At 33.9% G+C, this 14954-nt stretch overlaps 1 protein-coding gene across 12 annotated transcripts in view; it reads right to left on the bottom strand.

Moving 5' to 3' along the window:
• The window catches only part of LOC110099205 (nudix hydrolase 26, chloroplastic), a 76883-nt gene that overhangs the window by 23847 nt on the left and 38082 nt on the right, over nucleotides 1-14954 (bottom strand). For 10 of the 12 annotated variants that reach the window (XR_003701413.1, XR_003701412.1, XM_028696622.1 and 7 more), the window contains one exon: nucleotides 9829-9863. The exons of the other annotated variants lie outside the window; for them this stretch is intronic. Coding sequence is in view for 8 of the 10 variants with exons in the window: in XM_028696622.1 (XP_028552455.1) it covers nucleotides 9829-9863 (35 nt within the window). In the remaining 2 variants the exon portion in view is untranslated. The remainder of the gene's footprint in view (nucleotides 1-9828; nucleotides 9864-14954) is intronic. 12 annotated transcript variants of the gene reach the window in all.

Below are 14954 nucleotides of genomic sequence, written 5' to 3'. Positions count from 1 at the left end.
TGTCGAAGCTCACCACCCTCAATTTAATCTACTCCGTGTTGACCTCCCTTCAGCTACCTGCGAACCTGATGCTATCCCTAGCTTTGACTCCTACCTTCGAAGCCCTAGTTGGCCCAACACCGTCCAATTTCTTCCTCCCTCTTTGCTTAACATACATAATATAATATAATAAAAATAAAAAATAAAGGGAGAAAGAAAAAGAGAACATGTAATCGCCGATTTCACAGACCTACACCATTGATCTTAGATTTGTCCAGGAATGTGCAAATTGAAGCCCCCACGCCATAGATCTTTAATCTTGATGGGATGATTGTCAATTTGAAGACACCAGGTTGGTGTATCTTAGAAACGGCCGGGAATGTCACAACCCAATCCAATTAGGACATGTCCTATGATGTTGAGCTGTGCAAAACAAATCTCAAGATTTAGTTTTTGAATTATTTCAAATTTTATGTTAATATTCATTTAAATAAATTACAGACTACAGAGCTACTAAAACATATAAATATTAAAAATAAATTCATCCACCAGCTTTCTTTCATTTCATCAAAATAAATATCTACACTATAGTACATGGCTACATGCAAGAACTACAAAATTGAAAATTTAACTAGCTATGACTGTACAAAATAATTAAAATAGTAAAATAAAAATGACCTCAGATATGATCATGAACTAGTCCACAATCTATTTCCCCTCTCCAGATCCTAAAAAGCAGAAGCAATATCACAATGAACTACAACAGCTCAGAAAGTCACACAAACCAATCTAAATTTTCAAATATTTTTTATCAAATATTTTGTTAAATATTTAAAAGCTGTTGAATATAATTTCAATAAATAAATTACTATACTAAGAGACGTAATAAATGCATAACAGTTATTTCCTGATTTAAATAACTATACTAAACAAGTAAATAAATTGAAATTCATATCACAAATTAGTTCATATCACATTTCTCGGACCCAGATAGAACCTCACAGGATTCTGATGACTTAAGACTCCCTTTTTGTTTGTGCTTATAGCACCAGAACATATTACATATCCAAGTCTTAGACAGAATCTTAAAAGATTCTGGCCCCTTATAACTCAAAACATTTCCCTGACACAGATAGAATTTAAAAGTATTCTAACCCCTTATGGCTCCTAACATATATAATTTAATCACATATGTACATATATCATCACATTATAATAATTAAAAAGTAATTGAGCATGTATCAAAATTTTACAATATTGTATAAAGATAGACAATAGAAAATTCAACTAAACAAAAAAAACACATTTTCAAAAAATTATCAAATTACCAGAGATCGAGTAAAATGATGTTTTAAGACTTATTATATTACACAACTATTTTTCAATATCCAGATAATTTTCCATTTAATAAAAATCTCGTAAATTTCAAAACGCTTGTAAATTTTTTAGAAAATATTCAAAATGTTCATAATCGTAATCTCTATAGTATATAAAAAATTACACAATAAAAATTTTACCTGTGCAAAGTTATCCACATTTTTTTCTAACGATACAAAATTTTAATCGTAAAATTTGCCAAAATTTACAAATTTTTTAAAATTGAGATAGGCATAGTGTGACTTACCTCGAGATGAAAAAGTTTTTAATCTAGGCCGACGGACGAAAACGACCCAAAGTAGTCCAAAATCTAGTTTTTCTCTTTCTCTCTCCTCTCTTCTCTTAACTTTTTTAAAAAGCTCTCTGTCAAATAATTTTTTCATATAAAATGAAAATTAATCATTTAATAACATATAGTGGATTTAGATATTATTTTAAAATATTAATTATTCTAATTATTTAACATTCAAATATTAATTTTATCTAAATTGATTTATATTTTAAATCCAAAAATCTAAAAATTACAAAAAAAAAATCATAAATTAACTTATTTTATTTAAAACATTCTTGTGAAATCGATTTGCAAAACGAATACATTTTAGAAAATTTTAAATTGAAAGATCAATTTTAGAATATTTAAAATTTGAATCATTAAATGATCATTTTGGAAAATCCTGAAATTTCAGTCCATGTTGCTTTAACTGCTACAATAGTACTGAGATGACTAGCCAAAGATGGAAAGAGAAATCAATCTCTAGTTGAGTAGTCAAAAATCCGTGGGCTCCGAAAATTTGGTCCCGGCCTCCACCCGCTTTGTTTTTCTCTTAAGGAGATTTAATGGAATTAAGTTTCGGGATAAATTTTGGGAAGGCAAATGGGTTTGTAGGTAACACACTACCCAGAGATTTCACCCTCACTTTGCGAGGGCTTTATGATCTGAGTTCTGGTTTCCTATAGGCGTAAGCCCCTATAGTTAATTACCCCTTATGATTATGAGAGAGAACTTTCGATTAAGGCTAATTGTCAATCAGATACGTAAAGATACACGTTATCCGGCATATAGTAGCAGTATGGGCTTAAGGAATTTTGTAATCTGATAATTTTGATATTTAAAATAAAAATTTCACCATCTAGCACTTAAAGATGATGGTGGGGGAATGGATAATGGACCCAATCAAGATCCCATAGTTCCGTCATCTCGGGCCATCGTGGTCCCTTGTCTACTTACTAAGAGGAGTTAATCGACCCAACCTGATAGAAAGATCCTTGTCAGCAACCATGGGTTGCTTCATCCAATGGTACCTTGTAGACCTGGGGTGAATAATTGCCTAAGGGAATAAATTTGAATCCACCTTAGCTGACATAGGGCTTTATGCCCTATCGATTATATCATATTGATTCATATCTGAAAGATTTGATGCCACTAAGGAACGTATTGACTCTAACCATAACTGTTATCTCGTTGTGTCATTTGGCAGCAAAACAACTAGATCCAGAGAGCTCTGGGTTATATCCGCTTATCCTACGGTGCCATTTGGCGATAAAACTATGAGTCAGAGGACATGTTAAGATTATTTGCAAATGGATCCTATTAGTATTTTCGACTATGCATTAGCTCCATGTGAGTTGAAATAAATTTCAATTTATAATACCCCGACAAAATGTGACGGAGGTGGATGGATTTTGCTTTAAGTGGTTTGATGATTGAATTTAAATTTTAAATCTTTGGATTTGGAATTTTTGAATTTTGGACTTTGCGGGTATTTGGAATGACATTTTAAAATATTTGGAATTAACTCCTTTTGAGATCTGCATTCAACACGGTTATCATCGAGGTGTGTGATCATTTCTATTTGTGGATTTAACCTTGTCGACTCTGTCGATGTAACGACAGAGGATCGAGTTTCATAGGCTTTATCCATTTGTAAATGAATTTTTTTGTTAGAGGCCTTGAAGGCTTTATATGAACATATAAAACATATATTCTGGTTGACACCATGACCATATATCTGTTTGATAGTTTGAGTCGTGTCAACTCTTATCTACCTATATAGAAGGATCGGACTCGCACTACATCCATTTATTGTCCCGCGCAGCATCCCTAGATGACATGTGTGTACCTATAGCATGCTCGTCGGGGCTCATGCGAGTTTTATGATTGCACTTACCCTTTTTGTGAACCTATATATACATATTATGGTGCATGTGCGGGTCATTTTGGCCCTTACAATACATCCACTACTGTTGCAAGTAGATGTATTCATTCGCAGACTAGAATTGACTACATGATATTGCATTTACTCAAGTCTTTTTGCATCTACCCATAGGTAGCATGTTATACATACATCTGTATTCGTAAAGAGATTGTATGTATTGCAGATCTTTAATCCTTGCTTGCAGAGGGTTCAATGTAATTAGTGCATTTGTTGGCTACTTGCTTATTGTTAACTGTATGAACACCCTGCATATATTGCATGTTTATTCCATATGGATTATCCTCATCTGTAAAGGTTCAACATTTTCATTATATATCATTTTCTTCTCACTTGCAGGTGTTTAATGAATTCACTTGCAAGTTGGCATTGATTGCAAAAAGGGTCGTTACATTCAAAATCTATATGTTATCCTACACCACTTGTAGATAACTCATTGTATGTATTTGGAAGTCTTTTATCTATCTGATATAGCTATTGCAAGGTTTTCATAGGCATCATCATATGGATTGCAACCTATTGGAATATCTTTGTGCATATACTTGTGGCTAAGTCCCACATTCTTATTGCTCATAATTTGCATTTCAACTGTTGATGATTCCTTTGATATCTATCGTGCGTCTTGCATTATTGCTTGCAAACAACTTCAGTAGGTTCTTGAAAGTTGATTTTTGGCATTCGTAGATAACTATCGTATTCATTTACGAGTTAGTTGTCATTGATTGGAGAGAATTCATAATGCTCGTTGCATGTGGTATGGTGTATACTTATGAATAACTTCTTATATACACCTTGACAAATCAAGTCATTGATAAGTTACTTCATGATATATTTATGATTAGACCACATCTCTTCCTTGATTGTGTTCACAACTTCATGAATCTTTCGTTGTCATGTGAACATGATTCAAATCTTGTATAGCGAACTTGTTTGATAATATTTGCACCCATTGATATCTCATTAAAATTTTGTGTTTTGATTGCAATCATATCATTGCACTCTCCAATTAGCCTTTGTTTGTGAATAGACTGTTGTATTCGTGAGGATTCTCAAACATGATTTGTTTGCGGATAAATCATTGTATTATGAGTTCTTACCCTCTAATATTATGAATAAGTCATTTGGTGGCATGAAATTTCACTATTTCTTGCTAATGAGTTGTGATTGCATAAGTTTAACATATCATCTTGCAAATCCATGCCTGAAGAAAAGTTCTTTGCTGCCTTTGAGAACAATCTATAGCATGTATACTGGACATGGGAATATCTATGTTGATGCTTGCTTGCAAACCCACCATTATGCATATTAACTTCTTTTATTTGCAAGAGGGGAGGCAATCGTGTTTGCTCATATGATTGATATGTGCATCAATCATCATCATCTTTATATGGTTCATAAGATGTTCTCTTGGATGCATGTGAATACTTATGATTTTTGACATCTTCGTCTAGGTCTTGCATTTGTCGAGTTAAGGCCAAGCTCTTTATCATTATGAGTTCAATTCCATGTAATACAAGTTTAGTAGCTTGTTCAGATGGTTTGAGTTCTACTTCAATTTGAGTTCGGTCTGAGTTCCTTGCTGTTCAATTCAGATTCAAGTTCAAAATAGGTTCAATCTTGAGTTCCAAGTTCTAGCCCAAGTTTGAGTAAAAGTTCATGTTCGAGTCAAAACTCCTAGCATCAAGTTCATTTGGGTTCAAGTTCTGTCTTGAGTTCAATATGACGGTTCAATTTAAGTCCAAGATGAGTCCGACTTTGAATTCAAGTTCATTTCATATCCATTGTACCCTTGGTCAAAGTCAAGTTCAAATTCATTTAGGTCTTGATTTTTTCATTGTTCATTATGACCAATTCATGCTTAAGTTAATGTCCAATTTTGTTTCATTTGAGTTCAAATTCAGTTCAAGTTTGAGTCTAAGTTCATTTGAATCCAAATCGGGTCCTTGTTTCGGTTCCTTTCAACCCCATTTGATTAAGTTTAATTAAGTTCGATTTTCTGCTTGAATTATATTCAAATTAAAATCTGAAATTTTTATACAGTCCCCTGTATTTTCAGTCCAAATTTCGGCAACCTCCCGTCACCTCCCCCGTTTAGGGGTAAAACAAGGAGGCAGTCTTCCCCTCCATACAACATGAGCGCTTCAAGTAGATGTCGGGGGACATCGTGGTTGTACTTTCTTCCATCCCCGCTACGCTACATGAGCGTTTAAGGGTCTTCGAGCACTTGTTAAAAAGAGCAGTTATTTCCCCACGTATGAGTAATAATTTTTCGTCCCCCTCACACTATATGAGCGCTACGGGGATTACCCATCATGTTGCGAGCGTCGCACCGGTTTCCCTGCCCCCGTGCTATGTGAGCAAGTAGGAAGGTTTGTCGGCTTATCGCTAGCATCGAGAGAAGGATTTAAGTTAGAAATTTATACCTTTGAGAATGGCGACGAAGATGATGGCGTAGGTATGCAGATTGAGGCAAGAGACATATACCCCACTTTTTAGCATTAATCATAATTAATTATGATTAATAGACATTATTTATAAATAATTATAATTAAAAAGGTTATGATTAATATTGTTGCAACCTGGAATATTCGTGGCGGTAGAGAAATATATTATTTTATGTCTTAGCGTTATATGAAGATCCAGCACACAAGCGTCAAGGGATTATTTTGATCATTTTTTCAATAACTTAATTAATATTCAGATCAAGTTATTCATTTTTGTCAATACATCTCTTTTGTTTCTTAATGTCAGAGGTGGCTGATATTGGCAGCAATTTGATGAAGATTTGGTGATGGGCTCTTTTTGATGATCATATCTTCCCCTTTTCCTTCATGAATTTATCTTTGTAACCAATTTGCTATGACATCCCAACCCAATATAGCCCCTGCACCATAGTGGATCACACAAAGCCAGGGTGTGGTGGATGAGATCATTTCTATCATTCAATGTGCATCAGATTCATATCTTTATAATTTTGCTCTCCTCAAAAGCTAGGATCATTAGAGATGATCATTTTTCCAATCATATTCACAGAACCACTAAATCTATTGCATAATAATATTATTAATATACAAGTGATAATGAACCATATGCTTGCATTTACATGTTTGCAATGCTACAACCGAAAAGAATAAATAAAAAATATCATGATCATATAGTATTAAACCTCATTTATCTGTCAGGATTACAAAAGAGGACATCATCCAAAGCACTTAAATTCTATGCATGATTACCTATTCTATTGGCTCCTCACTCTTACTTGAAACCAACAACACATGTAGGTGCAATAAAGTGAGCATAAAGTTTGATATGCCATAGAGATTCTACAATAGAATTTAATACACTCAAACAAGAAAATGAATGATATAAATGCTTGCAATATCAGTAGATCTATGCATTCCATTTTAAGTCATATTCATACATGCGAAGTCACATAAAAAGGTTTATCGTGCTCTCTGCCAACTCATATACACTAAATCATACGAATTTGATGTATCTTAAGCTTACAATGACTTGAACTGAAGATGCCATATTATGCTGTCTTGTATGACCCCATCTATAATACTAGGAACATATACAGAGGGTCTAATTGTATTGTGTACACATAGATCATCCCATATTAGTCACTTAATAAATTAGGTGTGCATTTTGGATCATCATATGTATAAAATGAGCATGCGAACATTCATGTGCAAATGAGTATGCACATATGAAAACATTAGTATCATTAATACATGGTATCAGCATTTGGTATGTGGTGGGGGAAAAAAATATAGGGGAGCCTATACCCCTCGCCCGCACAAGAGAGATGGGACGACACAAAAAAAAAGAGACACGACTTGAGACGAAATTCAAGATGAGAAGAGAGAAGAGAACAAACTCTTACATTTCAAATTTGACATAAATAAAAACTTACAAACTAGACTCCAAATAAAATGACGACACCCTAAAGTTGCTGCACTTAGAGAAGAAGGATACAGGTGGAGCGGCACTTGCGGAGAGACGAAAGAGGTTAGAAGCCCGAGAAGAAAGAGTGGAAAGAGCCCGCAGGATTTCCGGAGGGGATGAGAAAGAAGGGTGGAAAGAGCCCGCAGGATTTCCAAAGCAAACCCGCAGGTTAAAGCTTTTCCAAAAATCACATTTTCATTACTTCATATTTCAAACATAAACAATCCCCCATATATATAGGTATGAAAGGGAATACAAAGAGACACTAACATTAAATTCCCATAGGAATTCTAAACAACACAATTAATTAAAACACTAATGCTTTGCACGAAAAAACATCCCAAACCCAAGAACCGAAGTGGTAGCCGCGGGAGCCAAGGAGGCCGCACGGGAACCAAGGGGCCACGGTCACGGGAGGGAGCTCAGGCACGGAAATCCAGCAGCCGGCAGGAATCCAAGGGGGCAAAAAGCAATAAAAAGCCATGGTGGAATCCAAAGAGCCACCATTGGAAAACCAAACAACTTCTTGGGATTCCAAAAGCCCTTTTTGGAAACCCAAGAGACAACTTTAAGACATTAAAAACTATAATAAAAATGCATTAAATAAAAGATAAATATGAGCTAAAATCATAGCTAATAATGAGCTAACCCTTAGTTCAATAAGTGAACTAAAGACCAGCTCATAAATGAGCTAAAATTTCAGCTCAATTTTGATTGAGCTAGTAGACTCAAGGGAAGCCAAAATTCATATTATTTTGGATATGGGTTGACCCCCCCCCCTTGTCTACATCGTATGTTATCGCTAGAATCATTAGTGGATGAACGATTTGATATCTCATCAGAAGATGAATCATCATTATTATCATTAGCATTCCATATCTTATTAGAAATTGACTCGTTATTCGATATCTCATCATGAAGTAGCATTGACAAGGAAAAGAGTGTCAAGAATTAGCTATATGTGGTTTCTCATCTGGGCCTATGCATTACTAGCATGAATTACCTCTTATTAATGTTTTAGTGTATGGCATTAGTTTTTGCTTTTTCAACTACCACTACATTTCTTTTCTTGGATTAGGGATTAGGGAACGAATAATTCCTATGGAAGCATTTGAGGGGTTGATGATTAGCAGCCTATCTAAAGGCTGATTTCGAAGAGCAGTTGTAGCTCGTAGGTAGCCAAAGATGGCATGTTAGCTGCAAAAGTAATGGGGGAGGATCCACTTGGCCTTGGATTGGTGACATGACAATGCATTACTGATTTGGAGCATACGACCTCTACCGATTTAGTACCTTTTTAATTTAATTTACGCAATAGTATTTTTTTTCCTTTCTCACTTTGGTGCGATTTATTTCTTCTAAGAGGGAGTTGTTTAGGAAGTTTCTTAATCAAGGGGGAGTTATTTATAAGAAAATTTCTTAATTGTGTTTATGCTATTTAGGAAGTATTTAATTGTTTAGGAATGTTTCTTAAAATATGTTTAATTGTTTAGAAAAGTTTCCTAAAATATGTTTAATTGTTTAGGAAAGTTTCCTAAATCATGTTTGGTTGTTTAGGAAGATTTTCTAAATTATGTTTACCATTAAATTACAAACAATAAGTTGATTTGAGCAAGATTTTTGTGTAAACATCGTGCCAAATAGCAAAAATCACAACTTTAAAGGGTTGTTTGGTTGGCTAAGAAAGAAATGCATTGTAAAAGAAATGCAGTGTAAATGGAATATAGTGTAAAAAAAATACTTTAGAATTATTTGAATCAGCATAAAATGAATGCAAGAGATTTCTTTTTTTTTTTTGGGTTGAAGTAAAATGTGAGAAATGTGAAGTACAAAGAGGTTGGTGGTCAATGGCGGTAGCGATGGTGGGTGGCCACGGCCAGTGATAGTGGTCTACAGCAGCGGTGTTAGCCATCACCGGTCAGAGGTAGGCAATGGCCAGCGACAGGTTGCGGCTGTCACACCCCTTTTTAGCCTACCCCCTAACGATCAATCTGGAGTATAACAAAGAAGGAAAACCTAAACCGATTCCTTCTTACTAACACCAATTTTGAGCCACTACTTTCAAAATAGAGTAAATAAAAAGAAATCTATTTAAACTCTCCTAACATGCCAACCTATCAAATTCCATAATTAATAAAGGGAAGCATATAATGTCTCTTAATGAACATCAAATATAATTGAAATAAATAGAGAGCTCTACTAAAACTTTTAAAATTTACTACATATCAAAAAATCTGTACATCTAACATTCAGATCTCATTTTAAATCTCTTTGTGCACCCAAAACGTATTTACACCAAAAGAACAGTCACCTCTTTTTACTGTCCCAAGGGCTCCTTCCCTTTTCCTGCAATACAACCATTGCTATGAGCTAGGCTCAATGAAATATACAAAAAATTTATAATAAATAATTAAGAAAAACTTAACAATGCTAACATAATTAAAACACATATTGAAATGTCATATTGAGCTTAAAAACTAAAAAGTGCTTAGCAGTATTTTCATCTTGCCAAAACTGTTGAATACATTTAAATAAGTTATATAATGGCTATAAGCTTTTGCACTTTTTCAGCTTTCCAATTCAATGTTGGGTCCAACTTCTCAACTTTTAGAATGGAAGTTGTTCTCTCATTCAGGATTGAGTCCAATTTCCCAACTTCTAGAATTAAGAGTGTTGTAGGCTAACCTCGTCGGATCTTTTGCTTTTACTTGTACGGGAATATCCCCCATATATAACTTTTCACTTTCCATATAGTCATCCTGTTTAGCCCTAATGACATATGCTTTGATGACATAGCTATGCTTTAGCTGCGCTTTAGCTGCCTTTAGTAGCCCTTTTGTTGACCTTTAGTTGCCCTTTTACTATCATTTTGATGCTGCCCTTTTGCTGATCTTTTTACTGTTACGCTTTAGCTGCCCTTTAGCTATAATTTCCTACGCTTTTTGCTCATTCATTAGTTTATGATTATTTATCCTTTTATGTTTACAAAATCGTTAACATTAATAAAGATTACTCTCTGCATAAATAATTTTATACATATTTGTCCATGTTTATACAAAATCAACTTAAATAAACAGAAATACATATAGTCATAAGCATAATAAAGATGAAGTGTAATAATAGAACATTTACTAATTCTTATAATCTCGTTTGGGTATCTTATCTAACTAAGAATTTGTTCTCCTAAATTTTATCTTCTTTTCCTCTTGTATACAATCTCAATTGCACTCTTTCACATTCCATAAAATCTTTTTCCTTTTCTTTAAAGTCCTCTTCTTTAACGTTTTCTACTACCACTTTAGCCTTAACCTGTTTTTAACTACCATCAACAAACAAAAGTACTTCCCCTATTGTTTCTTAAATTTGCAGGAACTAAAAGCAATAGCCCTACTTAGATTAAAAAGCAAACTGCACTTGGTTTCAGCCAAATAAAAATTTCAACCACTAAGTAAAGCATTTGCCTAATTTACCTTACATTAATTTGCTGAAAAAATATTTCTGAAATTCTTCCCAAAGCATTCCACGACCTGCAGCTCCTTCGCACACTAAGTCAGCTGATGGAAAATGGGAGAAGAATACTAATATTGCATAATTGAGAGAAATTTCATCCCACTCTAGGATTAATCTTTTATTCATATTACTTTATATTATAATCTCTAGTGTTTTTCCCACTACAAGCTTCCCAAAAATTTTCAGTCGTAGTATTTAATCCAGCTAATGCATGGCTTGGTTAGTGGAATGTAGAAGCTCTAGTGAAAATAAAGAACTGTGACATATGTAACAGTTATACTTGTACTAGTTATGCAGATACAATTGACTTCATAAGTAGCATATGCTTCAATTAACATATAAAGAAAATTTATACTTGTCTTGACTTGAATATTTTGGGTATTATAATCCACCCCTCCTTGTTTAAATTTTGATCTCGAAATTCAGTTCCTTAGTGGTCATCAAACAAATGAGGGAATCTCAATTTAATGTCTTTCTCTCTTTCCCAGATTGCTTTTTTTTCTGGTCTGTATTTCCATTTTATTTTAACATATGGAATTTACCGATTTCTGATTTGTTTAGTATCGAAATCTAGTATTACTTCTGGTTCTTCAGTATAAGCCAGATTTTTCTGTAGAACAATTTCATCATGTGAAATTCTCTGGTGGGCATCTGTAACTCATTTTTTTAGCAATGACATGAAAAATATTATGAATATCTGACATGTCTGCTGGAAGAGCAAGTCTATGAGCAACCTTTCCAATTCTTTCAGTAATTTCAAAATGTCCTATATATCTAGGATTTAATTTGCCTCCCTAACCAAATCTAGTTGTACCTTTTATAAGCTTAACCTTCAAGAATACAAAATCACCCATTTCAAACTCTATTGATCTATGCTTGGGGTCATAATACTTTTGCTAGCGATCTTGGGCAGCTTTTAATCTGTCTCTGATTAATCTGATTTTCTCTGCTGCTTCATCAACTAATTCTGGAACCATCAGTTGTCTTTCTCCTACCTCAACCCAAATTAAAGGAGTTATGCATTTTTTCTACTATAAAGTACTTTATATGGTGCCATTTGTATACTTGCTTGATAGCTATTGTTGTAAGCAAATTCGATCAATTGTATGTGATCCTCCCAACTACCTCTAAAATCTAAAACACATAATCTTAGCAGGTCTTCTAGTACCAAAATGGTTCCTTCAGATTAACCATCAGTTTGAGGATGAAAAGTTGTGCTGAAGTGCAGATTTGTACCCAAGTTTTCATGAATATTTTTCCACAGTCTAGAGTAAATCTACCATCTTTATCATAGACAATAACCTTTGGAATACGGTGCAATCTGACAATTTCTTTCACATGCAGGCGTGCTAATTTGTCTACCGAATCAGTTTGCTTGATAGGCAAAAAGTGAGCAGATTTTGTTAGTCTATCAATAATCACCCAAATGTTGTCATGACCCTATTTAGATTTGGAAAATCCCATAACAAAATCCATTACAATTTATTCCCACCTCCACTCAAGGATAGATAGTGATTGCAGTAATTCACTAGGTCGTTGATGTTCAGCTTTCACTATTTGACACGCTTCACATCTAGCTACGTATTCAGCAACGTCTCTCTTCATACCTGGCCACATGAATATTACTTTCAAGTCTTTATACATCTTGGTACTGCCTGAATGAATTATGTATCTAGCATGACGAGCTTCTTACAAAATTTTCCTTCGTAAATCCGGATCACTGGGTACCCACAATTGTATTTTATGTCTAATAACTTCATCAACATCCGCAGAATAATCTGACATTTTTTCGTGACTGGGCTTGATCCAACAATTTAGAATATTGATTACTAAGTTTTTGAGTTTCTTTAATACTAGCACTTAGAGTGGGCTTTACTATCATATAGTGCAAATATTCCACATTCTTAAAACCTCTAATTTCCAATTGCAACTTTTTCATTTCTTTAATCAATTAAACCACTTGAGTAATCATCTAGTTCATCATTCATGTAAATTTGCGACTCAACGCATCAGCCACAATATTGGCTTTTCCCGGACAATACTAAAAATCCAAATCATAGTCTTTAATGAGCTATAACCATCTTCTCGATCTCAATTTGAGTTCTTTCTGTGAAAATATATATTTTAATCTCTGATGATTTGAGAAAATTTCACATCTTATCACATATAGGTAATACCTCGAAATCTTCAAACAAAATACTATTGCAGCCAGCTCTAAATCATGAGGGATAATTTTTTTCATAAGGCTTCAACTGTCTCGATGCATATGCAACCACCTGTCTATTCTGTACTAGAACACGTCCAAAACCTTTCAAAGATGCATGACTATAAATTTAAAATCCTTCTATTCCTGAGGGAAGTGTCAATACTGGTGTTGTAGTCAGATGCTCTTTTAATGCTTGAAAGCTCATCTCACATTCAATTGTCCATTCAAATTTTACCTTTCCTCATTAGTTTGGACAAAGGCATAGCAATCTATGATAATCCTTTAATAAACCTTCTGTAATATCCTGCTAATCCAAGAAAGCTACGAAACTCTGTAACATTCTTTGGTGTAGGTCATTCCATAATTGCTTTCACTTTCTGTGGATCTACTGAAATTCCTTCCCCTTTGATAATATATCCCAAAAATGAAATACTTCTTAGCCAAAATTCACATTTTGAATATTTTACATACAATTGATTTTTTCTCAATATCTCTAAAGCTATTCTTAAATGTTCAGCATGCTTCTCATCAGTTTTTGAGTATATTAAGATGTCATCAATGAAAATAATCATAAATTTATCTATATAGTCTTTAAAAATTTGGTTCATCATATCCATAAAGATAGTAGGACCATTTGTTAACCTAAATGGCATGACTCTAAACTCAAAATGACTATATCTAGTCCCAAAAGTTGTCTTACTGACATCTGCTTATTTAACTCTCACTTGATGATATCATGATTTTAAATCAATTCTGAAAAATATTGTAGCACCAACTAATTGATCAAATAAGTCATCTATTCGTGGTAATGGATATTTATTCTTGATAATTATTTTGCTCAATTCTCTAAAAGCAATACATATTCTCATGGATCCATCATTCTTCTTAACAAAAAGTACATATGCACTCCAAGGGGAATGACTAGCCTTGATAAATCCCTTATCCATTAAGTCCTGTAACTGAGTTTTTAACTCCTGCAATTCTTTTGGGGCCATCCTATAAGGAGATTTATAAATTATTGATATTCCTTACTGCAATTTTATGACAAATTCAACTTCTCTTTCAGTTAGTAATCTAGGTAATTCTTCAGGAAACACATCTAAAAATCCAAAGACAACTAGAACATTCTGCAATGTTTGAATATCTTTATTTAAGACCTCCATTTTAGCTAAGAACACTAGCTCACCCCTCAAGTATTTACTCATCTTTATTGCACTAACAAGAGAGGATGTTGCATTTTTCTCATAGGAAAAATAAAAGATCTTCTCATTTAGTAAATTAAATTTTATTCTTTTCTTCCAACAATGAACTGGTGGTTTTCCTTGTACTGCTGGCCTTCCTTGGAACTGAATTTTTCCTATTTGATTGCCTCCTTTCAAATATCTCCTATGTGGTACATGTTCTTGATATCTTTGTGGCCTGATATTGTTTCTTTTCTCTTGAGGGTAATCCATCTTCCGATAACCCATCTCACCACATTTAAAACATCTTCCTAATCTCACCAAATACTAGCCAAAATGCTGCTTCCCACACTGCTCACATAAAGATTTTTCAAGCTGACTCTGCTTTTATTTATCATCAAACTTTGGTTTCTTGTTTCTGAATCGATCAACCCTTTCAAACATTTTCCTTTTTCTTGGTTGTTGTTGCTCTGAATTACACTTGGAAAAATTCAGCTCATTTTCAATCTTTCTGGCTCTCTCCACTAAGACTAAGAAGTC

Source organism: Dendrobium catenatum, unplaced genomic scaffold, assembly GCF_001605985.2.
Source record: "Dendrobium catenatum unplaced genomic scaffold, ASM160598v2 fragScaff_scaffold_789, whole genome shotgun sequence".
NCBI classification, from domain to species: Eukaryota; Viridiplantae; Streptophyta; class Magnoliopsida; order Asparagales; family Orchidaceae; genus Dendrobium; species Dendrobium catenatum.
The sequence above is the reverse complement of the archived record's forward strand: the minus strand, read 5'-3'. Positions and strand labels throughout refer to the sequence as shown.